The sequence below is a fragment of the Somniosus microcephalus genome, chromosome 8 (assembly GCF_052327205.1).
Source record: "Somniosus microcephalus isolate GS21.2 chromosome 8, FLI_Smic_1.0, whole genome shotgun sequence".
NCBI lineage: Eukaryota > Metazoa > Chordata > Chondrichthyes > Squaliformes > Somniosidae > Somniosus > Somniosus microcephalus.
The window spans coordinates 193,951,925-193,978,688 of record NC_140994.1 but is presented as its reverse complement, the minus strand read 5'-3'; the positions used below and the strand labels follow the sequence as shown (position 1 = coordinate 193,978,688).

The following is a 26,764-nucleotide window of genomic DNA, read 5'->3' as shown; positions in this document are numbered from 1 at the left end:
ATGTGAGAAACTGAAACTGATGAAGGGAGAGTTGACTGAACACTTGAAAGGAAACGGAGTGAGACTCCCTACTCCTCTTGGTTCTGGTGACTCCAGATTCAGGCTGTATTTCCACTGTAACTGCACCATCCCACCCACCCTACAGTTTGCTAAACACACTCTAAAAGCAGCATTGCCTGACACCAAGATATTTGTCTCCACTACTCTCCCCAGAGGTCCATACCTGTGCGCCAGTCGCTGAAGGTAAGCATGCAGGTGCAGCAGGTGGTTAAGAAGGCAAATGGCATGTTGGTCTTCGTAGCGAGAGGGTTTGAGTACAGGAACAAGGATGTCTGGCTGCAGTTGTACAGGGCCTTGGTGAGACCACATCTTGAGTATTGTGTGCAATTTTGGTCGCCTTATCTGAGGAAGGATGTTCTTGCCATGGAAGGAGTTCAGCGAAGATTCACCAGGCTGATACCTGGGATGGCAGGAATGACGTATGAGGAGAGATTGGGTCAATTGGGCTTGTACTCGCTGGAGTTTAGAAGAATGAGAGGGCATCTCATTGAAACTTATAAAATTCTGACAGGACTGGACAGACTAGATGCAGGAAGGATGTTCCCGATGGTCGGGGAGTCCAGAACCAGGGGTCACAGTCTAAGGATAAGGGATAGGCCATTTAGGACAGAAATTAGGAGGAATTTCTTCACCCAGAGAGTGGTGAACGTGTGGAATTCTCTACCACAGAAGGCAGTAGAGGCCAATACATTAAATATATTCAAGAAGGAGTTGGATATATTTCTTAAGGCTAAAGGGATCAAGGGGTATGGGGAGAAAGCAGGAACCGGGTACTGAATTTGGATGATCAGCCATGATCGCATTGAATGGCGGAGCAGGCTCAAGGGGCCGAATAGCCTACTCCTACTCCTATCTTCTATGTTTCTAAGTGTCGACCTCTATGAAGAATTTCCTGACATCTGACCTAAATTTGCCTTTCACGAGTTTGAAATTATGCCCCTTCTGCCACTGTCAAATAGTTACCTTGAGGTGGTGCAACCAATGTACCTTAAGATAAAAGGGCCCCTCACCTCTTAATTTTCATTCTGGTCATTCTGGCGTTTTCTTCTCTCTGTATACAGTGACCACACTTGTCTAGTTATGTCTTATACATGCAATCCATACACATACATATCCATACACATACATATCCCTCACCCCATCTATAGTGTCTTGTTTTGCACACTTTGTACAAAAATAATAACTTGCAGGACAACGGAGTATTACAGTTTAACTCTTTTATTAAGTATTAGGTCTGATCTTACTCATAGCAGCACAGGTGGGGGAAGCCTAGCATTAGGACCCCTAGCCTGGGTCTTCAAAACAATAGTAGTCCTTACAGATGCCTGCAGGCCAATGACAACTCAGCATGTGATCACATGTGAATATAATAGGTATTCCTTACAGATGCCTGTGGGCCAATGATAATTCAATATGCAAATGTTACATATAGTAACTACTTGTATAGCAGTAGTGTCTTTATGAAGCAGAGTCATTATAGCTGACTTAAACGTTCATAAGGAGACCACCTACCTAGAAAGATGGCTGAAGTTGAAGCAACCAAGATGATTGTTATAAGTGGTTGTCACCATGCTTATCAGAAACCCTTAGTTTGGAGCAGCCATCCTAAGTCATAGTTTGTGCACAAACGGCTTGAACAAGTCAGACTCAAAACAGACTGTGCAAAGAAGTATCATGTTAGATCCACAGAAAACGGGTAACCTCAGACCATTTATTATGTAGTTAAGGATCGGCTGAGGCTGGGCTGGTTAATCACAGATGTTATGGAGTCATTCGCCTAGAAACCAGAAACACATTGCAACACTGCACATCATCCCTGCAGGAGCTTGACAACAACAACTTGCATTTATATAGCACCTTTAAGTAAGGAAAACATCCCAAGGTGCTTCATGGGAGTGTAATTAGACAAAACCTGACACCAAGCCAAAGGAGAAGACATTAGCTTGGTTAAAGAGGTAGATTTTAAGCAGCGTCTTAAAGGAAGATGGAGGTGAAGAGGCGGAGAGGTTTAGGGGGGGGATTCCAGAGCTTAGGGCCTAGACGGCTGAAGGCACAGCTACCAATGTTGGGGCGAAGGGGAGCTTGGAATGCATAAGAGGTCAGAATTGGAGGAATGCAGAGATCTCTTAGGGCTGTAGGAGGTTACATAGATAGGGAGGGGGCAAGGCCATGGAGGAATTTGAACACAAGGATGATCATTTTAAATAACAACAGAAAATGCTGGAAAAACTCAGCAGGTCAGGCAACATCCGTGGAGAGAAATTTGAGTTGACGTTTCGGGTTGGACCCTTCTTCAAAACTGGAAAGAAAAGAAACTAGATCGGAGGCAGGGCTGCGATCGGACAAAAGAATAAAAGAAACAAAAGAAGTAAAAGAGATTAGAAGCTAGACGAGATAGTAATAGGCTGGGATTAGGTGTAAAGTGTACTGGCAGGGCAAAAGATAGCTGCCAGGTGTGAGAGAGAAACAAAAGGAAAAGGGGGGGGGGGGGAAGGAGTGGAACAATTACAAGAGAAAATGAAATGGGGGCCGAGCTTATGATCTGAAATTGTTGAACTCGATATTGAGTCCGGAAGGCTGCAGACTGCCTAATCGGAAGATGAGGTGCTGTTCCTCGAGTTTACGTTGAGCTTCTGTGGAACAATACAAGAGGCCAAGGACGGTGAGGTCCGAGTGGGAATGGAGCGGTGAATTAAAATGACAGGCGACCGGAAGCTCGGGGTCACCCTTACAGACTGAACGGAGGTTAAATTCTGGCTGTACCAGGAGCCAATGCAGGTTAGCGAGCACAGGGGTGCTGAGTGGACGGGACTTGGCATAAGTTAGCATACAGGCAGCAGAGTTTATGTAGGATGGAAAATGGGAGGCCGGCCAGGAGAGCATTGGAATAGCCGAGTCTGGAGGTAACAAAGGCATGGATGAGGGTTTCAGCAACAGATGAGTTGAGGCGAGGCGGAGGCCGTCACTGTTACAGAGGTGGAAGTAGGTGATCTTTGTGATGGAGAGGATATGAGGTCAGAAGCTCAGCTCAAGGTCAAATAGGATGCCAAGGTTGAGAACAGTCTGGTTCAGCCTGAGACAGTGGCCAGGGTGGGGGATGGAATCAATGGGGAGGGAACGGAGTTTGTAGTGGGGGCCAAAGACAATGGCTTCGGTCTTTCCAGTGTTTAATTTGAGGAAATTACGGCTGATATGCAGGTCTCTTGGAGTAGTTCCCTGGAAGCAGATGGCGCTTGCACGGTGCAGACATCGCGAAGTCAAAGTCTGACACAGATACCCTGCAGGGACTCCCTTACAAAGCACATGGTACAGAACGAGGTGGGCGACCGTATGACGCAAAATGTTACTTTTAAGGTCAACAATTAAATGTCAAAGCCATGATTCTGGCTGTGAACTACACCACGGAGGATTCGGGTTGTTCCACTTTCATCACCCAGCTCCTCCTCTTTTCGTAGCGCAGTATCGTCACCTCAGGAAATGCTGCTGTATTTATAGTTCACAAGCAATTGGGCGGAGAGGAGCCAGCAGTATCGGCACAGGTAAAGAGGCAAGCTGCCGAGAGAAGACATCTAAATGCCGGTCAGCATGGGAAGCAGCTACATCAAGGAAGCTCCCAGTGGTAAGAATGGCCGATACCTGATGCCCTCTGCATGCCATTAGAATGTAGATTAAATATAGGGAGTGTAAATATTAAATACATATTTTAAAAAATCCTTGGTACTTATGTATACTGAATCTTGTTGCACTCAGGTGATTTCATCCCATGCCTCCCAGAGGCGTTTTATGTACCATCGAAAATACCTCAGGAGCTGTTTAATTTCAAAGTAAAATCGAATCCTTGGGAGGTTTTACAATATGCGTATATGTTGTTTATTAATATTTCTATTATAATATAAAACGCTGCGATTCTCAAACTTTAAAAACATGTTTAATAAGATAACAATAAAGAATTAACACATTTAAAAGGAGGCCTTAATTTTTAATTGTGATCAAGAGATAATTCAGTGAACTCAACATCGAGCTATAAGTAATTCATGTCTATTAACATTGTGTAAAATGTATTATTAGTTTGTAGCAATCTGTTGCTATTCCATTTGTTCTGGTATGTCACTCCTCCAGAATTCTCATTAATTTATCTTCAGGTAAAGGAACCAGCATTAAGGGAGGAGGTGTTAGGATGATATTACAGTGACATAGTTTAAAAAAAGAATCTCACAGGGCTTTAACTAATAGGTTCTGTTCAACGTCCTTTCATTTATTTCTGTCTTTCTCTTGATTTTTAAGAATTTGAATTTATATAGTGCCTTTCGTGTCCTCAGGACTCCCAAAATGCTTCACAGTCAACTATGTACTTTTTGAAGTTTAGCCACTGTTGTTTCCAGGCAAACACAGCAGCCAGTTTACACAAAGCAAGGTCCCACAAAGCAAGGCAATAAATTACCTTTATGATCTGTTTTTTAGTGATGTTGGTTGAGGGATAATTTTTTTTCATTCTTGGGATGTGGGCGTTACTGGCTAATTGCCCTTAGGAAGGTGGTGGTGAGCCGTCTTCTTGAACCACTGCAGTCCGTGTGGTGAGGGTACTCCCACAGTGCTATTAGGGAGGGAGTTCCAGGATTTTGCCACAGCGATGATGAAGGAACGGTGATATATTTCCAAGTCAGGATGTTGCGTGTGATTTGGAGGGGAACTTGGAGGTGGTGGTGTTACCATGCACTTGCTGCCCTTGCCCTTCGAGGTGGTGGAGGTCGAGGGTTTGGGAGGTGCTGTCGAAGAAGCCTTGGTGAGTTGCTGCAATGCATCCTTTAGATAGTACACAATGCAGCTATGGCACACTGGTGGTGGAGGGAGTGGATGTTAAGCTGGTGAATGGGGTGCCGATCAAGCAAACTGCTTTGTTCTGGATGGTGTTGAGCTTCTTGAGTGTTGTTGCAGCTGGCAAGTGGAGAGTATTCCATCACACTCCTGATTTATTCTTTGTAGGTGGTGGAGAGACTTTGGAAAGTCAGGAGGTGAGACACTTGCCACAGAATGCTGGGTTGGATTTATCCTGCTTTTTGTGGACAGGACATACCAGGGCAATTTCCCACATTTTTGGGTGGATGCCAGTGTTGTAGCTGTGCTGGAACAGTTTTGCTAGAGATGTGGCTAGTTCTGGAGCACAGGTCTTCAGCACTAAGTCGGCCTGTTGTCGGGGTCCGTAGCCTTTACTGTGGTTAGGGTGAACACCCTTTCTCTTTAAATAGTGTCATCTGATCTTTTATGGCCATTTGAGATGGCAGACATGGTCTCGGTTTAACATTTCAACTGAAAGACAGCACCTCTGACAGTGCAGCACTCTCGGGACTGTGCTAAAATGTCAGATTAAAGTATATGTTCAAGTCTTTGGAGCAGGACTTGAACCTGCAACCTTCTGACTACCACTGAGCCAAGGTTGACACCTTTTTATTTTGTGGAAATACTAAGTGCTGACAACAGTGTTAGGGGAACTGATTTGGAGGATGTGATGAAATATGCCATTCATCAAGCACTGTATTCCCTGTGTTTAGTTTAGTTTCAGTTGCATTTCCTTACCTGTATTGTATTGTGTGTAGGGCTCCGCCCATACCTGGCCCCTACTTAAGCAAGCCCCAGCGTGTCTCACAGCGGTACAGCAGATTTCTGGATGAGAGACACTTCTCCAATGTGTATTACTTTCTGAGTTAATAAAAGCCTTGCTTTGCTCCGTTAACGTCGAGTCTCAGATTCATTGAGGCACGTCAGAGGAACTGCTGAGTCTGACAGTAAGATGGAGTTAAGATATTTTGGTAAAAGCAAAATCCATAACCGTGGGTTCTACAGCTTCACTATGCTATCCAGCTCCCTAATATTATTGACCCCGGGGCATTCACACTCTACAAGTTTAGTATCAGTTTGAAGAAACTTGGAGCATAATTTGGAAAGTCTGAACTGAATTCCATGTGACATGGATTGAGATTAACTCCTCCAAGGAGTCTCACTTAGCTTTATTTGAGAGTCAAGCTAGGTCCTGATGCACAATTCAGGTGGCATTTACACAGTTACTACAGCATTTGGTGCAAAGGCAAACCACTTCACAACAATGTCACAATTGTAGTGTGAATGTGTCTTTAGTGATTCGTCCAAACTAGTTCGCAACTGATGTTATCAATGCTTACTGTTAAAACAGAAAAAAATATTGGAAGGAAATACACAGAAATAAACAAATGGACATTAGAGATAAGTAAGATTCTTCATAACAGCGTGACTTTTAAAAGAAGAAGTGATGGCAACAGACTCTCATTATAGGGAACCTAATAGCAAGACTTCCTCTTTAAAATGGGATCTCAATGGTGAGATTCTGCCTGTAAAAGGGGCCATGATCGTGACTGTCTCTAGTTTTAAAGGCGACACTCTGCCTCTTTAACAATAGCCTCAACAATTATACTCTCCTTTAAAGAGGGTCTCAATGGTGGCACTGTCTCTTTAAAGGAGGCCCTGGTGGCAATTCTCTTTAAACAGGTGCTTAATAGAGACACTTTCCTTCTTTAACAAGAGTTCTAACAGTAATATTTTCTCTCTAGATGGACTTCCTATTTCATCTGCAATGACTTGTTTGTTCAAACAAAACCTTTGACCAGGTGTTGGATATTTGAACTGCCAGGAACTTATTTTACAGTAACTCAATGGGATCATATTGGTAAATGTGAGATTGGAGCCAAATCTTTACAATCTAGTATTGCTCAGTTTTTACAGCTTCATAATAATTGACAATAGAGGATGCCCAAATAAAACAAATAGATCAGAATTCTGTTTTTTAGAAGGCTCCTGTAGTTGGTAATTACTGTAGTTGGTAATATTCCCCCTTAAAAGTGGCCCCATAATGAGACGTCCTCTTTAAAAACAAGGGCCCATAGTAAGATTCTCTCCTTAAAGGGGGTCCTGGTGGTCAAACCCACTGAGCCATTATGGAGAGAGATACAGATATGGAGACGGAAATAGAGATTGGGATTGCCCAGTGGGTAAATCACCATACAATGTGGTACTGACCTTTCCTTAAGGTCAATTTCTGAGACAGTTCATTCTAGCCAGTTGAACAGTGAGGGTGCTAGTTAGCCATTGCTTTGGGCGGCAGCACAGAAAGGGCAATAGTGAATCGGTAGCCTGTTTTACACACCACCAGATTTTCTTTTCTATTGAAGTCAATATATTACTCATTTTGATTAGCTCAAAATTCACAAAATAAAAACACATTTTAAAAAGGAGATGCAAATCGAAAGTTAGAGATTATACAGATATAAGGGTGGGGGATTGTGTAGAATTTTTGCTCAGGACATTAAGAGGGTTCGGTGGAGTCTGTGATTAAAGTATACATATGTAGATCACTAATCATTACTGATTTGATTTTAAAATTCCAGTGGATTCCGTTTGTGGCGAGCTGGTAAATATAATGTCCATCCAACATACGAGTGCAGTGTTTTATTTATACACATGCTGTGGCTGACCCTTCTGTTGTTTGATAGCAAGTTTCAAAACTGGGATATTGTAAATCACTATCTCCGTGTGCTTTTATTATTTCCTGTCAGTGAGGTACTTTAATTCCAGTGAAATGATTAGCCTCGGTGGCAGCAGCCGTGGAAGCAGTGCCTCGCTGGGTAGCAACAAGCTGAAACTCTAACTGCTTCATTGACCGCCTGCCACCTGCCAGCAGTAAACATTAACAGGCTTTCACTCAGTGGTGCGCTCATTTAAACGTTGCACCCGTATCGTGGCGGCATTTATTTCTACAGTACAGGTTCAGCCTGCACTGCCACCTCCCTACTCTCTGCTTCCAGCGAGCCACTGAAAGCTCTTTCATTTTTTCAAACTGCGTCAGGACAGCAGGGGATTGGTACCAACCAGGGATTTTTTTTTAAATGGTAGTGATTTTTTTGCGTGTGGGTTTTGTGCTCATCAAAGAGGGATTGTCATTGGTGGGGAATGAATTGTCTACCAGGGCAGATGTACTACGGTTAGGCATAGGATAAAACTCCCTCTATTCTGTCCTCGCAATGTACTGTGACTCCAGCCTCAGAATAGTACCCCGTCCTCCATCAGGGTGATTATTTTTCCCATTTCTCACATCAACCATTCAGTGATCTCTCTAAGTGAGGTTGTCAATTTAGTCTTGAATTGAGGGGAGTTTGTGTTGTGGGGGCCACTGAGAATAGGACTGAGATGACACAATTCATTTCACACAGGACCCTTACAGCCAACAGAGAGAAAAGACTTTCATCCCATTATGGGCTGGTTTAAAAGGATGTTTAATACACTACACCATGGTTCCTTGTTCTGTTTTATTACAATATGTTTATGATACATATTTTTATGAGCATAAATTCATCTATGTAAAATTGTTTTTTCACCAATTTCAATTATGTTATTTTATGTGTTACACACAGCACCATTAAATACATGCTGGCAACTATATATAATTGGTGCAAAAATTAAGTAAACATTTCTTTAAATTTTATAAAAAATGTGTTCAATAGAATAAATCCCTGGGACAGGTGGTTTATGTATCACACTCATTATAACTCTCAAAGGCCACAGCCTGCATTATTCATTGGTTTCTTTTGTGCTATTGATGTGCATCCTCCATCTGTCTGTTGTGAGACTGTGCAAATGGCCTGTTCTACACAGAATGTTCTGTCTTCTTGTGCTCTTTCACTGGGACCATTTGGCAACACCACAGCATGGCAGTAAATATCTGTGGAAAGAAAGAATATGCTTTTTTATAGCGCCTTTCATGACATCAGGGCAGCCAATGGACTTTTGAAGAGTAGTCACTGCTGTAATATAGCAGGCAGCCAATTTGTGCACAGCAAGGTCCCACAAACAGCAATTATACCAATGGCCAAGTTTTAGCTGTTGGTTGAGGATAAATATTGGTCTAGAAACCAGGAGACCTCCCCAGCTGTTCTTCAAATAATACTGCGGGATCTTTTACATCCACCTGAGAGGGCAGACAGGGCCTCAGTTTACGTCTTACTTGAAAGACTGCACCTCCAACAGTACAGCATTCCCTCAATACTGCACTGAAGTGCCAGCTTAGATTATGTGCTCCAGTCTCTGGAGTGGGGCTTGAACCCATGACCTTCTGACTCAGAGGAGAGAGTGCTACCAATGAGCCAAAGTTGACACAAAAAACACAGGAGAATTACATTGTAATATATCCACAAAGCCCTAAACTCTGTATATAGAGTCTCTGCTAGTTCTTGTGTCAATTGTAAAATAAACTCTAATATCACTTCATGTGAAATTATATGAAGGAGCAGAGATGTGTTTATTTGTGTAATTTCCCAGCATGGTGAGGCTCCTCTGGACTGTGTTTGGGAAGGAGAGTCATAAGGACAGCTTGTTCAAAGAGCTTTGTGTTGGTTTGGACAGAGAAAGGGAGGGAGAATTCTTGTTTAACCTGGTTCAATAATGTTATCAGTAATAACATCACATGCTTTTTGATTGCAAAGCGAGTGCTTCCAGCATAAGCAGGTGGTGGTGGGGGGTTGCTTGGAGAATGCAAAGATACTGGTTTCATATACAAAACAAAAGTGAGTTTTCATTTTTGTTTACATATTCAGAATAAAAGAGGGCTACTGGTGATCTGCTTTCATTTTATCCTTAAGAATGACATGAATTTTCTATAGACTCTGAAATAGATTGGAGGATAGCTAATGTAACCCCACTATTTAAAAAAGGTGGTAGAGAGAAAACGGGGAATTATAGACCGACCGGTAAGCCTGATATCGGTAGTGGGGAAAATGCTAGAGTCCATTATAAAAGATGTAATAGCAGAGCACTTGGAAAACAGTGACAGGATCGGACAAAGTCAACATGGATTTACAAAAGGTAAATCATGCTTGACTAATCTACTGGAATTTTTTGAGGATGTAACTGGTAGAATAGATAAGGGAAAACCAGTGAATGTGGTGTATTTGGACTTTCAGAAGGCTTTCGATAAGGTCCCACATAAGAGATTAGCGTGCAAAATTAAGGCACATGGGATTGGGGGTAAGGTACTGACTTGGATAGAGAACTGGTTGGCAGACAGGAAGCAAAGAGTTGGAATAAACGGGTCTTTTTCCAAGTGGCAGGCAGTGACTAGTGGGGTACCGCAGGAATCGGTGCTAGGACCCCAGCTATTCACAATATATATTAATGATCTAGACGAGGGAACTAGATGTAATATTTCCAAGTTTGCAGATGACACAAAGCTGGGTGGGCGTGTGTGCTGTGAGGAGGATGCAGAGAAACTCCAGTATGATTTGGACAGGTTGGGTGATTGGGCAGATGCAGTATAATGTGGATAAATGTGAGTTTATCCACTTTGGTGGCAAAAACAGGAAGACAGATTATTATCTGAACGGTAATAGATTGGGAAACGGGGAAGTGCAACGAGACCTGGGTGTCCTTGTGCACCAGTCGCTAAAGGTAAGCATGCAGATGCAGCAGGCGGTTAAGAAGGCAAATGGTATGTTGGCCTTCATAGCGAGAGGATTCGAGTACAGGAGCAAGGATGTCTTGCTGCAGTTGTACAGGGCCTTGGTGAGACCACACCTTGAGTATTGTGTGTAGTTTTGGTCGCCTTATCTGAGGAAGGATGTTCTTGCCATGGAGGGAGTGCAGCGAAGATTCACCAGACTGCTACCTGGGATGGCAGTAATGACGTATGAAGAGAGATTGAGTCAATTAGGCTTATATTCGCTAGAGTTTAGAAGAATAAGAGGGGATCTCATTGAAACTTATAAAATTCTAACAGGACTAGACAGACTAGATGCAGGAAGGATGTTCCCGGTGTCGGGGGAGTCCAGAACCAGGGGTCACAGTCTAAGGATAAGGGGTAAGCCATTTGGGACAGAGATGAGGAGGAATTTCTTCACCCAGAGAGTGGTGAACCTGTGGAATTCTATACCACAGAAGGCAGTTGAGGCCAACTTATCTATATATATAAATCGGTACTTCTGTCATTCTGTCTTTCTATCTGTCTATCTGTCTATCTGTCTGTCATCGCGTGTGCGTTGCGGGTATGCACTTGAAAGTTACAGGGCGTACCTATGCGCGCGTTACCTCCAAAGAAAGCTTACGCTTCCGAGACGGTTTTAAGCGTATTTACGTTTCGGCCGGGCTAAAATTGCGCCCGCGGTATCCCAAAAACCTTCAACATTCTGCTCATTAGCATCTCATTATCCGCTCATTAGCGACAGAGTGACCTCGAGCTCGACCAATCGTACGCCGGGTTGCTGGCGTGTGCCGCCGGGCCAATCGGTGCGCGTGTGGCCGGGCTTTATCGTTCTGAACCGAGGTGAGTCGCCGCCATCTTGATTCCAAACTTTTCCTTTCTTTTTCCCACTTTCTGCGTCTTAAAAAAAAACGTTGCTTTTAAAACACATATTGTTTTTAAAAAAAATGATTTAGAAAGTAATTAACTTATCTAATCTCATTAATTTTCCTACCTTTCCCCGTTTTTCCAGGTAGGCCTAGAAGCCTCGGCATCTCCTCCGCACCCACGCCCGAGCTAGGCACCTCCCGGCCCCACTCGAAGGCTGGAGGGCCGAGCCTCAGCCCAGCGCCGCTAGGGTGCGCGCGCAGCAGGAGCTGAGACGTCTCTCTGTGCCGGGGCTTGCTGAGCGTCCAGCGTTACCCTGGCAACGGGCGCAATCGGCGGTCTTCACCTCGGGGGGAGGGGGGGGCGGCCGCGACCCTCAGGGGGGGGGGGGCCGCGACCCTCGGGGGGGGGGGGCCGCGCGCGCAGCAGGAGCAGCTGAGACGCGGCGTCTCTCTCTCTGGCTTGGTCAGCGTCACGGTTGCCCTGGCAACCGGGCCCGCCGGCCGAGAGAGACGCCGCGTCTCAGCTCCTGCTGCGCGCGCAATCGGCGGTCTTCACCTGGGGGGGTCGCGACCCTCGGGGGCCGCGACCCTCGGGGGGGCGCCCGCCGCCCTCCCTCCCCTCCGCCCTCCATCCCCCCTCCCCTCCCCCGCCCTCCCTCCCTCCCTCCCCCTCCCCCCCCGCCCTCCCTTCCCCTCCCTCCCCTCCCCCCTGCCCTCCCTTCCCCTCCCCTGCCCTCCCTTCCCCCCTCCCTCCCTTCCTTCCCCCCTCCCCTCCCCCCGCCCTCCCTTCCCTTCCCCCTCCCCTCCCTCCCCCCTCCCCTCCCCTCCCTCCCCTCCCCTCCCTCTCTTCCCCCCACCCCTCCCCTCCCTCTCTTCCCCCCAGTCGCTCTCTCTCTTCCCCCCAGTCGCTCTCTCTCTTCCCCCCAGTCGCTCTCTCTCTTCCCCCCAGTCGCTCTCTCTCTCTCTTCCAACAACAACATGCCCTCGAAAAAGCCTCGGCACCGCCGGGCACTTTAGCTAGTTAAATATATTCAAGAAGGAGTTAGATATATTTCTTAAGGCTAAAGGGATATGGGGAGAAAGCAGGGGCAGGGTACTAAATTTGGATGATCAGCCATGATCTCATTAAATGGCGGAACAGGCTCGAGGGGCCGAATGGCCTACTCCTGCTCTTATCTTCTATGTTTATGTTTGCTCTGCTGTTTTGGATGGTGGTCTTGGAATTTCCCTCCGATCAGTTGGATTGTGTTGTGGTGCACGAGGTGGGGGAGGAGTGAACAGATAGGAAATTAGAGACCTGATTATTGCTATGGCACTGAAATATAACTGTTGAGCAAGTGAAAATGTAATGTAACAAATGGCCAAATAACAAGAAGCTTTGGAAGAGACTCCTCTCTCTGCAAGTTCCCATTTCAAAACCATCGAAAGATATTTCCAGTGTGGTAGAACCAGTATAATAACCCAGTGAAAGTCGTGGAGATGTTCGCACTAGCTGCTTGTTTTACCATAAATCTTGGCATCACATGACCCGCTGCATTTTTTTCTCACAAAGGAATGACACAAAGGGTCACTGAACGCAATTTACGACTCTGGCCAGTAATAAATCTTCCTGACAAAGAAGTATGTCAACACAGTATTTCGCTTTAACTGGATGGCTCTCAGGTCCTGCTTGTCCACTTTCTCTCTTCCCCATTCGCAATACATCATTTGAGAGATACAGACCTTACCGACGTAATTAGGTCATCACGTACACAAGTCTACGCAGACCCAATCAGCAGGACCCTGAGTCAACTACTGTTTTTGAAACCAACTAGTCAGGTATCCGTGCTCAGTGTCCGTAAGAGGGTGAGACATTGACACGTCAAATCCAGGTCCCAACGGGGTGGCATCCTTCCCAGACTCCGAACTCAACAGAGCCGGTTAAAGAAGGAATTGCTCATTTCACGACTGATAAACTTCTCATATGTAAGTAAAGACGGCACAAACAGAAGAAGTTAAGGTAGTAAAAAAACATTTTTTGTACATGATGATATAATAAAGACATTTTATTTGTATGTAAAATGTGAGTAGGATAGTTTTTGAGGCACTGGACAAGTGCCGTAAGGCTGTGGGACAGAGAGGCGTTGCCCTTGAGACAGTGGGGGAGTATGAGGTTATCCTTGAGGCAATGGGATAGTTCCTCAGGCACTGGATTGGTGTGGGTTGTTTTTGAAGCACATATTAAATAAGGGGGAGTAGGCGGTAACTCCTGAACAATGTGAGTTATTTCTGGTGGTGTCCTGGCCTGCCGACCAGATAAATTAGGAATGAATTCCAGTCACGAACAGGTCTGTTTGATATTGTTTTCTGTAGAAACAAAATACTATTTGAAGTCACCTGATATGTACCAACACTTAAACCCGAGCATGTAACGACGAGTCTTGAACTTGATATTATTGTGAGTGTTCCTAGCAACCTGCTGCCCACTTCAAGTATGCCAAGCTGCTGGTATCAGCCACACCAGACAGAAGTTTCGATTCAACCCTCTCCCTAAGCGAAAGAGCAAAAGCGGTTTGTTCCATTTTATTGCTGGGTGTGAGCAGCCAGGGGCAGTTTGAGTCTTTTAATTGAGTTTCTATTAATAGATATAAGTGTCAGAAGATGTAATGTGGTTATACTAATGTCAAAAGAAACATCTCCAGTAGCATTCCATGCTGCAACGTGCTGATCCCACCCCTGAATCACCATTTAAGCATTGAGCGTCAGTTATCTCCGGATAACCCAAATTATCACTCCGCCTCGTACAATTTTATTATAATTTTTCAGCCAGTGCAGATCCAGTCGAATGACTTGAGTTCATTTTGAGTTTTGATTAATAATTTGTCCAGAATAGCCCGTGACCTGGGTGAAACGCACAAGAATCCCCAATGCAAATCTCAGGCTGAAAAACAAACTCAGGACAAATCTCAACACTAAAAGCGACACATCCTGCCAGGGGCATAAAAAAAATAAACAGTAACTAATAAAAAGGCCTAAAGAATGTGCTCATTATATACATGAAAGAGGCTGATCAAGTCTTGGCAGAATTTTACCATAATTCTGACTTCAGGTTTAATTACAGCTAAGATGATGGCGTAAGGTTCATGCTTCTTAGGGTTACCCAACCTTTCAGGATTGTCCTGGAGTCTTCAGGAATTAACGATTAATCTCCTGGACACTACTGCGAGCAACCCAGGAGAAAAATCATAGGGGCATTAAAGGAAATTGTGATTTTTTTTTTCCATTTTTCTTTGAATCCTTTTGTTGATTAATTATATATCTTCTCATATAGGAAAAAAGTCTGTTTGACCGGGCAGGGAGGTTGGGGACAGGAGGTTCTATGATAAAACCTCCAGGAATATGTCCAACTAGAGTTGGCACCCTTAATGCTCTTCCAAATTGATTTGTTGATCAACTGTGTGGATTAATTTACCATCTCGACTGAAATAAGTTAGTTCAGAACAGACGAGTGATTGAACCTGGGATCTCCTTGGAGTGTAGGGCTCAGTATCACACAATGTAATGAATTTCCATTGGTGGCTGTGCCTTCAGCTGCCAAAGCCTTAAGCTCTGGAAATCCCTCCCTAAACCTCTCTGCCTCTCTTTCCTCATTTAAGACGCTCCTTAAAACCTATCTCTTCCGCCCTAATATCTCCTTATGTGGCTTGGTGTCAAATTTTGTTTAATAACACTCTTGTGAAGCACCTTGGGACATTTTACTACGTTAAGGGTGCTATATAAATGCAAGTTGTTGGGCTCTCCTTGGAGTGTAGGGCTCAGTACCATACAATGTGGTGAACTTCCTAACTGGGAGCTCCTTGGTGAGTAGGGCTGGACTGCTGCCAACAATCTTAGCAATTATGACAGACAATTGCAAAGCAACATGTTTTTGCCCAAAAAGTCCCCAACACACTTCCACTGATTTCACTTGGATTCTAGTGGTTTTGCTCTTCAGAAGCAAAGACCAGGTCACCGGCTCGCAGGAAGAGTAGATATCTTCTGCTTATCCAATATAACTGCATATGATCAAGCTTTGTATGAAATGTTTAGTATTTTTGGGTTAACTGGTGGTGGTTCAATGGTACGTGGCATAGTACGGCATGGCCATGGAGTGTTGAGGGTGTGTATTTTTCCCTGCCGTTCCCCACATTGTGGGATCCAATTTCAGCAGCGGCTGAGTGGAGGCCATTTGTCCAGAGGGAGGGACGTCAGAGCCAGTCACTCCTCACTAATCTCATGCACATCTCTGAGCTGCTGGACTAAGAGTGTGGACCTCTTTTATTTTGCCTTCTTGATCAATGGAATGGTTCATAGCAATAGTGTGTGGTTCATCGTGTGGACCTAAAAAGATGAGGTGGAAATACAAAGAAAGTGTGATGGAGTCCTGTGGTAAATGAGTCATGTTATCTTCAGTTACAAAGTCTCTGAGTGGAGCTAAATGTGTCCTCGAACTGTCTGTTATGGAGGCTCAAAGCAAACCTTGCCTACTGACATCACTATAAACCATAAATATTTGGAACACTTCCCTAACCAGGAAAAAATTGCAAGTCTATGGGGAAAGAGCTGGGGAGTGTGACTAATTGGATAGCTCTTTCAAAGAGCCATCACAGCATGCTGGGCCAAATGACCTGCTTCTGTGCCGAATGATTCTGAGTCACATTAATGATATTGGCTAACTTGTTTTGGTGAAATTCTTCCCATTGTTATTTTAACAATTAGTTGCAAGTAGTCACAGAACAGTTTGCTCCAAGGTTCTTACCCGAGAAATAAAATCTAGGCAAATATTTACTGTGTATATCTACTGAAAAGCCAGGCCATTTATAGCCAATTCTCCTTTCTCCCCAACTTTCCTGAAAATGGTGACTCATGTTGCAATATATATGTGGCTGGCCAATGGCACACTCACTATAAGTAACCTTGTTTGCAGCCATCAGCAGACTAGGTGCAGGTGTTAAGAGGGAGTGCTCCACCTGCTTCACAAACAGTTCCACAGGGACATCATCATTGGTGAATTCGCCTGGGCCCAGAAGGCTAAGCATGTTGGCTCCATAGCCAATTTGTTGGCGAAAGTTGTCCACAACAAGCCTTGCCTCGCTCCCTCTTGCAGCTCAGCCAAATAAGACAGTGCTTGTTATCATTTCTGCCACCTGCCCCTTTGGTCCTTGATGTGAGTAACCGGGTACAGTTTCAGAACTTTAAAAAAAATGTTGCTTCATGTGCTTGCAGGGGCTTAGAGGGATACATCATGAGGACAGGTTGCATAAACTAGACTTGCGTTCTCTTGAGTGTAGAAGTTTGATGGGTGAATTAATCAGGTTGTTTAAAATGCTTAAAGGATTTTATCGGGTAGATAGGGAGAAATTATTTCCTCTGGTGGGGGAATCAAGAACAACGGGACATAATCTTAAAATTAGAGCTAGGCCATTCAGGGGTGAAATCAGGAAGCACTTTTTCACAGAGTAGTAGCAATATGGATTTCTCTTCCCCAAAAGCCTGAGCTTTCAAGACAATAGATTTTTGTTAGGTAAGGGTATCAAGGAATATAGAGCTAAGGCGGGTAAATGGAGTTGAGATACAGATTAGCCATGATCTAATTGAATGGTGGAGTGGGCCCAAGGGGCTGAATGGCCTACTCCTGGTCCTATATTCCTAATTGCTTCTTCCAGCCTCCCCTGCCTGGCTGCAGCCCCACTTTTTCTGTTGTGAATTGTGGATGTTAGTGGTTCGTCAAAGACTTAGTGTGGTAAAATACCCAGTTACTGCCTGATATCTCTAAATGCAAATACAGGGCCCAAATATTTAATGCAAACAAAGAGACAATGCTGCCAGGTTTATTAAAATGAGATCAACTCCTAAATAATTGTTCTAATTAGTGTTTTACTCAGCTGTTGCTTCTCAATTAGAGTTGTGTTAAATGTTAAATGGATGATGCAAAGTACAAGTAATTATCCTGTGTTGGATTATTACCAGTACTGATATACCACAATCAAATGGTAAGCATGGAATAAGATTACCAATAGAGGATAATAAAGCAGAGTAATGCTCAGTATTAAGCTATCCCCTATCTGTGCTAAACTCACAGTAACATTGTCTTGCATACACCAGCGTAGCAAACTAATGCTCAGCATTAAGCCCCCATTTTGTTTCATTCATTTGCAGAACATGAGCAGAGAAATGGCCAACGGTCCACTTGTGAAAAAAAGGCAAAGCATCTTCAAACACCAATTACCTTGCACAATCCCCTTTTTTTCCATCCATACACCAAGGGGTCACAGATAAAGATGGATTCATCTCATCATTGTGCATGGAGAAAATCCGGATTCTGCAATGGGATCACCTTCACCAACCGTCCAGTCCTCATCCAGGAGAAAGTGAGATTGAAGATCACAAAGACGGATGCCTCATGGCAAGGAGCATTGCGACTAGGCTGCACAATCTTTGACCCCTCCCTCATGGATCCCAATGCACTTCCAAAGTTTGTGTGCCCAGACCTAGAGGAAGTACATGGATTCTGGGTAAGCGCGTTACCCCAGGAGTGTCTGCAAGAGGGAGCTATTGTCTGTTTCTGGGTGAACAGCCAAGGCCACTTATTGTACACTGTGAATGAAGAGAGGGAACAGCTCCTTCTGAAAGGATTGAAGGTGTCATGGCCGTTGTGGGTGATCATTGATGTGTATGGAACAACGCAAAAAGTCCAGATCCAAGGTAAAGAATTAATCATCGCATTTGAAAGATGTGATAGTGTGGCGGAGCCACTAAGGGACTCCGATCAACTGTATATAATTCCCTTTAACAATATGTTGGCTACAGCCTGAGTCTGTATCTTTGTATATACTGTTTGCATGTACAGAGCGCGGTCCCTTTAACAGCGCGGGCAAACGCGATGACATCACACCGTTCATCACGTGATCCCCCACCGGCGGGAAAAACGTGATGACGTCATGACGCCAGCCACGGGACCGCCCAGGCAGTCCTCGTGGAGCCTCCGAACTGACTAGACCTGTATTTGTAGTTCTCGTGCATTTGTTTGTTAAACTCAGTTTGTTTTACATTAAACATCGTTTGTTTGATCGCCTAAGTCGACCTCAGTCTCTTGACAGGAACTAGACATTCCTACAATAGAACATTTCATTGTATTTCACTGTGTTTCATTGTATAGGAGTGGACAGCATGGCTTAGATTAACTTATTTCACTTCCCTGATGGCCTCATGGGTAAATACACCATATACTGTAGTATGCTACTAAGTCATACAGGATCGAAGGTCCCAGGCTTATTCGCTGGTCTATGCCGAGTTAGCTCATCTCAGTTAGAGCAACAATTGGAGGGCTATAGCTGACCTTAGTTCTCTGGACAAGAAAAAGAAAATGAGCCAGGATTCCTGCTACAAATTGCTGTTCAGTGACTGGTGCTCATCACTCTGTGTGCGTGTGTGTGGATGTTGGGTGAGGACAGATTTGATTTCAGCTGTGATGCCCGCCACAGCTGAGCAGCCCACCAACACTCTGCTTCCCACAAAAAGATTCACACCTGGACCTGAGTGAGCTTCCAAAGAACTGCAGAACTATACCCGAGTAAGAGTCCGCACCTTCTGGAGAGGGGAGAAAATTGGGAAAATAACATTTAGAAAAAAATTGGCTTAGTTCAAAGCTACGTTAAAAGTAATGCGAACCACAAAATGGAGAAGATTCCAACAGCACCAAGTACCACCCAACATGATAACAGACTCTGAGGCCACCACTGTATTTATGCAAAGTATTCAAATGCAGTGATTTTAATTTAGAATCTTCCACATTAGAATCACATTCTTTAATAAAAGACTGCAGCTCACTGCAATGTTGAATGGTATTGAACAGAAACGTTGTTTACGCTCAAAGTCAGAGACACTTGAATGACATTACACCTTTAAGCCACTATCCTTCAAGGGTTACTATGTTATAGATTTTGAGTTAACGTAATCCTAACTAATATGAATGGTGATAGCACATTGATTGAGGTCACTGTCTCTGTTCGAAAGAGATATCTGTACAATTTCTTGGGGGTCTCCGGGAGAATACTGCACTTACTGCAGTCTCAAGAGTATCCCCATTAAAGAGACACTGGCTATTTGTGGTCTCTCATTTCCTTCTTTATTTTCGTGTTTTACAGTTTAAAAATGTTGGTTAGATGGATCTTGTGAGCCATCCAGTAACGTTAGTTCTCCCTCAGTGTCACTACAAAGGTGTGTAGCCAGAACTCTGTTGTGTGCAGCTTGCTCTCATTCAGACTGCATAGCAGGTTTCTGTGAGACAGTTCATTGTACATTCCAAGATATATTCAATGATACCTGCAATATGACACTGTACCAGTAGTTAATAAATCAAGACATAGAAATTTTGTAACTAATGGTTAATGTGAAACCAGGAATTACAAAGTCTTTTCATTTTGGATTAATGATACTTGATATACCTATCAATTCGTCCAATAAAAAGCGACGAGTTAGGAACGTAACTAAAGGTTTTTATTGACTAAATAACAGAGCCCACCCTCGTGGGTGATCGGGTCCAACAAGGAGGAATACCAGCCAGTCGACTACCTTTATACCTGGGCAGGTAGGTGGAGCCATGGGCGGAGTCGGAGGTGGTCAGCCCAGGTATAACAGCGCGACAAGAGGCGACCTCGTATAGTGATACAACAGTGAGAACAGTGATAACAATACAACAGTGATAACTATAGTGTAACGATAGTGAACGATAAAAGTGGTTTACCACATTCACCCCTTGTTTAGATTTGAGTCCGGCGGGGTGAAGTGATTCGGTTGCGCGTTGGCAGGACAGGGAGGGAGTAGTGGCTCACCGTGTCTGGGTGGATGAAGCTCTCCGTGCTTCCGCTGTCGAACAGGCAGGTCGTGGCGTGGCCGTTTACTTTGATGTCCATCATCGACTTGGACAGGTGGTGTGGGCGGGCTTGATCCAGAGTGACGGAGGCTAGTGTGTAGGTAAGCGAGTCGTTGTCGTCTGCGGGCGAGGCGGTCGTCGGGTCCGGGGGCCCGGTGGCAGTCGGGCGTGGTGGGTAAAATGGCGTCTCCCACGAGGTAGGACAAAATGGCGGAGAAGATGGCTGCCCCCATAACTCACATGAGGCACTATTGGGGTCGGTTGCCTTGATCAAAGATGGCCGCCCCATGACTCCCGTGTGGGGATGCTGGCCTCAGTTGCCTTGAAAGAAGATGGCCGCCCCCACAGTTCGCATGAGGCACTGCTGGCCTCTGAAGATCCGCTCCTGCAGGCCTTAGAGAAGTGGCCTTTCTTCCTGCAGGTTGAGCAGTTAGAGTTCCTGGCTGGGCAGCGTGACCTCGGGTGCTTCTCCTGGCCGCAAAAGAAGCAGCCGGCGGCCCGATCGCGGGTGCCCGATGTCGGAGCCGGTACCGGGGGTGGCGGTCCCGGTCGGGTCCGGGACGCCGACGCTGAGGTAGGTCCCGGGGGCGGCGCTGCGAAGGGTATTGCGGTAGGGGTCGGGCCCGAGTCCCAGGGTCGCGAGCAGTACCTGGAAAACGCCTCCTGGTCCTGATGGGCCACCTCTAGGGAGAGAGCGAGGGCTTCAGCTTTGTCCAGGTCGAGGTCTTTAGCTTCAAGCAGTCTTTGCCGTGAATAGTCGGACTGTAGGCCTTTCACAAAGGCATCGCGGATATTATCTTCCGTATTTTCAACAGCCGTCACCGCTTTAAAGTCACAGTTCCTGCCGAGTGCTCTTAGCGCCCATAAAAATTCAGCTACAGACTCTCCTGGCTGTTGCGGGCGGGATCTTAGGAGGTGCCTGGTGTACATGTAATTTACCGGGCTCCGGTACTGCTGTTTCAGTAGGTTGATAGCGGCCTCGTATGTAGTCGTGTCCTGGATGAGTGCGTATACTCTCGGGCTCGCTTGGGCGTTCAGAACTCTTAGTTTGGATCTCTGAGGGACGCCGGATTCTTCCAGGTAGGATTCGAAGCAGTCCAGCCAGTGTTTGAAGTTGAGGGCTGAGTTTGCTGCCTGTGGGTTTCGATCCAGGTACGGTGGTCTGAGGGCTTGCAGCCAAGCCGGCTGGTGTGGCTGGTGTAGCCCGGTGTCTGAAAGCTGCTGTGGCTGTGCTTCTGGGAGGGCTTCTGGCTGGCCAGTAGTAGACATCTTTAAAATTTAGTCAATAAAATTGATATACCTATCAATTCGTCCAATAAAAAGCGACGAGTTAGGAACGTAACTAAAGGTTTTTATTGACTAAATAACAGAGCCCACCCTCGTGGGTGATCGGGTCCAACAAGGAGGAATACCAGCCAGTCGACTACCTTTATACCTGGGCAGGTAGGTGGAGCCATGGGCGGAGTCGGAGGTGGTCAGCCCAGGTATAACAGCGCGACAAGAGGCGACCTCGTATAGTGATACAACAGTGAGAACAGTGATAACAATACAACAGTGATAACTATAGTGTAACGATAGTGAACGATAAAAGTGGTTTACCACAATACTTTATTCCTAATCTAACTGTATAATGCCATGCTCACTCTGCTAAACTAAATACTCATATCTTTACTTCTTCAGATCCCTCCATGAAATGTGTATCCCAGAACAAATTACCACTGCAGCCGTCCCTCCATGTCAGAAGTGACAAGCCCCAAATATCACATCCTCACACATCAGTCTCTTGTGCGACACCCGTCAAAGGTAAGAGCAATTGGTAAACACCTGGGGCTTTAGTCACTTAGTAAGTTCCTCAAAACAATTGCTGGACAGAAGACTGAACAGCATCTTGGGAGGCAACAATGTCCCATCACTTTTAGAACCCAGAGTCATGTCAACCCAGACAGAGCATTAGCCTTTTGATCCTTTCTCGGTCGGTGATCCCAAGCTAGGCAGTCTCATTCCCAATAGAAAAGTTCATGGAACTGCCTGAATCTGGCACTACTTTTGCTCACTTGCATCAGAGAAGAGGCATATATCATTGTGAGTGGAGGTGCTGTGAAATGAACTTCCCTGATTGGTCTCAGTGAGAGCATTATGGGGTGGTGACTGAAGTTCCCCCTATCGTGATGCACCTCAGCCCTAATCTTAGAAGAGTACTATCTACCAAATCCTTGTGGCTTTTATAGTTCTTAGCATCCATTTCCTGATAATTATACTAAACACAATTTCTGCAACATTGCCAAACTATCAAATCTAAGAGACTTGACTACAAAATCAAGTCCACTGGGTGCTCAACTGACAATGCAAAAAGCATAATGTTCTAACCTATCACAACATCAAGTTACAGAGAGGAGATCCCATTTTCTCTGTCTGGTCCAGGCTGGACTGGGACGTAGTCTGAGTGCTGATTGGTCAGCACTGTAATCCACTGCACCACCTCGTTGGAGAAAAAGTACCTTTTATCTCCCCATTTTGGATTACACTTAAACTGAGATCCTGATGCTAAAGGATAGTGTCTGATCTATATTGCACTATCTAACCCCCACCAGAAAAAGCTGGCTGGAATTCACATGTTGAAAGGACTAATGCACCGTACCGTAACATACCATGTTCAACCGTGTATCTGCTGCCCTCTGTATTTGGCTCTCCCTCCTGAAGGTCACCCTGCCCAAGGACCATCATTGGACATCTGATTACTATCATCAAATAAAATCAGCTGCCTAATTTCAAATTAATTTCGGGGCCTTCATTTTCTTTAAATACCTTCTGAAAATCAGAACGTTAGCTAACCGTAATTCTTTAATTTAGTTACCTCCTCGTAGAATTCTTGTAGATTAGTGAGGAATTAGCTATTGCTTCTAAGTCTACAATGACTTACGGATTCTAAACTTTTTAAATGTACATTTCTAATATTCATAAGATACTGAAGCATTTTCCCTACTACCGATAATAGATCATTGATTTCTAAAGCATGTCTCACTTCTTGTTTTGAATATTGGGAATATATTACCAGTCCTCCAGTGCAACTACTGAGCCAATAAAAATCTTAACCAGAACCTTGCTAACTTGGTGAAGATTTGCCATTCGACATGACTTAAAAAGAGGCATCCTGTGATTGTGTAGTAACCATCTAAAACTTTATTTTCAGGCAGTTCTGGTTCTGGTTCCACTCCCTGTGCTCCTAAATCATCATCAAATACCCAGACCCAAAGCTCCGAGTACCTGGATGAAGACTGTATTGTCTGCTGTTCTCGCCGAGTGGACTCTGCTATATACAGATGTGGACACATGTGTGTGTGCTATGGTTGTGGTCAGAAGCTCCACAGCAGGAATTCAAAATGCCCAATCTGCAGACAACCAATCAAAGAGATCATCAAGACGTACCGCAGTTAATACCTCAAGATTAACATATGAATTCAGTCTATTGGACAGTTTGAGTGGCCTTCATTTGAATATCAGCAGCTTGCCTCCCTGCCATACTAATCACATGTTTTGTAGCACTTGGACATGTGGCCCAATAGAGGATAATGCGAATGTGAGCACACCCAGTACACTTGACGGTTATGAAGGTCCAATCTGAATGTGAAATGTATGGAGAATATTGAAGTACAGGACAGGTGGGTGAAGGATGAGATGGAGAAGGACAGGGATGTGTATGGAGAAATGGACATGGAGAGCTGTGTTGGAGAGGGAACGACTGCAAAAGGAGTGAAATGAAAAGGGTTAAATTAGGATAGAGAGTAGCAGGAAAAGTTAAGAAATGTGACTTGAGTTAGAGAAGCAAGGATACAACTGGAAAGAGGAAGTAGCCAAAACTAGTGAAGCAGTAAGAAAGATGGAACAAACAACTGAGAATGTTATTAAAGAGGAAGAAATTACAATCAATCAATCAAAGGGAAGTCCAAGAATTAGAGACTATTGAATGGGGCAACTGGGAGAGAAAAAGCACAACTGACGGAGGTATGTGGAGACACAGAGGAACATGTGCACTGGAAATAAGTTGCACCCTGTGCCGACATATGAGATATAACATTTCACAGTCCTTCCTGGGTCAGTATTGTCCAAGCTTTTAGAAATTACCTATTTATTAACAATAGGCTCTCTGCACTTGAGAAAAATGTCTGCCTCCCTCTTCTAATGATTAAGTAGCTGATATGTGGACTTGGCTTCCATTTTGAATAGGTCAGAGTGTGTATGGTAGACTTCTGGGATTTATACTAGATCATCTGTGAGAGGCGAATATGAAAGATGGGCAGCTCTAGAACTTGCACTTTTATAACATTTTGGTTCAGTGCTGCAGCTTTAAATCACAATCTTGGCATTGCTTCTCTGAACTGAAATGTTAGAGTCAACAGAGCCTAACAATCACAATGAAGCCCTTGTGTTTATGTATTCTGTATAGTTTTCCAGCCCTACAACTCTCCAGGATCTCTGCGTTACTCCAATTCTGGCCTCTCAAGCATCCCCAATCTTAATTGCTCCACCATTGGCAGCCGTGCATTCAGCTACCTAGGCCCTAAGCTCTGGAATTCCCTTCCTAAATCTCTCTGCCTCACTACCTCTCCTCTTTTAAGACGCTGCTTAAAACCTGCCTCTTTGACCAAGCTTTTGGTCACTTGTTCTAATATCATCTTATGTGGTTCAGTGTCAGATTTTGTTTGATAACGCTCCTGTGAAGTGCCTTGGGGCGTTTTACTACGTTAAAGGCGCTATATAAATGCAAGTTGTTGTTAGAATATTGTAACTTTGTAAATTGTATTTTTAATTGACTGTACTCATGCTTTTATAATATGCTGCTACTGTACATAGGATTTATATTTTGATAAAATTGACTTGATACAATGAGATGGCATTTTTAATTGAATTCCTAGTTTCAAGAGTAAAAAGAGGTGCTCTTTGTGATATCAAGGACAACACTGCTGCAGGGTGAGAGATGGAGCATGTGGAATGGTTGACTTCCAGTGGCTGTTTGTGATTCAGTTTCACCATAGAAACTGAAGCCAAGCTCCCCAGTTGTCCCTGTGGGTAAAGACAATGCAAGATGTAGCACTAAGCCATACATATCAGAAGGTTCTATGTTTGATTCATGATCTCAATCAGGGCAGCCATTGGGGAACTCAATGCTCTGGCTATAGAAGGTAAAAATCAGTCAGGGACCCCAGTCCTTATTGTGATACAGTAGCGCCTGCTGGAAAATGCCTATATGTAGATATTGGGTGAGAAGAGCATTGAACTTGGCTATGATGTCAAGGTTGTCTAGACCCACATGCTAAGAATGGCCAATTGGACAAGGTACTGGAAGGCTGGCCTCATCTGAGGCCTTGTACTCCAGAAAACAATTATCAGCTTTAGGAGAAATTGGAAAAAACACAAGAAATTAATTCCCCTGATTGCGTCAGTGTGTTTATCCAGCCAATAGCTCAAGAATGCAGTTCAGGAAGGTTCTCCAGGTTTAATGCTTGATCTATCCTCTGAGTTACTTACTCTCTATTATAAGCATTAGTCTTGGTACTACACTTGACATAGGGATGAACTATGAAACAAAAGACCTAACACCATGAATTCCTTCATAGTAGACTGCAGCAGCTACATCCACATTGAATGCTCACTCTGTTGGTTCCATCCCTGAAGGTCAACTCAGAAGGTTACTCTAAGATCTGCCATTACTTATCAGGACAAGCTCTAGGACAAAGTGACATAGATTCAAACTTAGATCAGACAATTACATTAATGTAAATGTGTGGAATAGCCTACCAGGGAGACATTGGAAATAGAGAAGGTTATAAATTTTAAGAGGGTTTTTGACAAGTCAGGTGAAATGTCTGTTTCAGCTAACTTTTTATGTTAATTTCTTTATTGATGACAATTGGCATCATCATTTAAGAGTTAACAAGTGCCCCATTTTTAAAGGGGCACCAACATTAAACTGTAAATTAAACCAATTTTTTTAAAGGAAATTTGTCAAATTAAATTAAAGTCACTCCACCGGTTGCAGAAGGCCTCAAGCGTACCAGCGGAAACCACATGGTCCTTCTCCAGGGACACCCAGGCGCGAACATAGCCACGGAAGAGATGCAGGCAGTCGGGCCGAACGACTCCCTCGACTGTGTGCTGCCTGGACCTGTGGATGGCCACTGTAATGTATATACCTTTAAGGGGAACTATCTTTTACAGCTCATGTATACTGCAGTACTGGCAGTGACCACACCTGTATATAGCACTGAGTAATAATCTGTACAGATCAGTTCCACTGTGAGCCACGTTGAGTAAACACCTGTTGTACCATTCTCCGCAGTCTGTGTCTTATTATACACGGACACTACATTGGCGATGAGGCAAGTTCGAACCTACCTGCAACTCTGCATCACCTCCCGGGGATTCGTTCCTGGAGATCAGTGGATTGGA

The 26,764-nt window shown here is 44.5% G+C and overlaps 1 protein-coding gene across 3 annotated transcripts; it reads left to right on the top strand.

Moving 5' to 3' along the window:
• Positions 1–3,434: 3,434 nt before the first annotated feature.
• On the top strand, positions 3,435–26,764 carry LOC147113994 (E3 ubiquitin-protein ligase NEURL1-like). 3 transcript variants are annotated; one of them, XM_085995463.1, is made up of 5 exons: positions 3,607–3,679; positions 12,977–13,389; positions 17,602–18,147; positions 21,998–22,120; positions 23,508–26,764. In XM_085995463.1, the coding sequence occupies exons 3-5, from the start codon at positions 17,724–17,726 to the stop codon at positions 23,750–23,752; spliced, it is 792 nt and encodes a 263-aa protein (XP_085851589.1). In that variant the 5' UTR covers positions 3,607–3,679; positions 12,977–13,389; positions 17,602–17,723; the 3' UTR covers positions 23,753–26,764. The 3 variants fall into 3 exon arrangements, with proteins under 3 accessions (XP_085851588.1, XP_085851589.1, XP_085851591.1); XM_085995462.1 differs by lacking the exon at positions 12,977–13,389 and having other exon boundaries at positions 3,435–3,679; XM_085995465.1 differs by lacking the exons at positions 3,607–3,679; positions 12,977–13,389 and adding an exon at positions 16,060–16,609.

Coding starts and splice junctions, on each gene's coding strand:
- LOC147113994 (XM_085995462.1), top strand. CDS start 3,634: ATGCCGGTCAGCATGGGAAGCAGCTACATCAAGGAAGCTCCCAGTG. Junction 18,148..21,997: donor GCAAAAAGTCCAGATCCAAG/GTAAAGAATTAA, acceptor TTACTTCTTCAG/ATCCCTCCATGAAATGTGTA. Junction 22,121..23,507: donor TTGTGCGACACCCGTCAAAG/GTAAGAGCAATT, acceptor CTTTATTTTCAG/GCAGTTCTGGTTCTGGTTCC.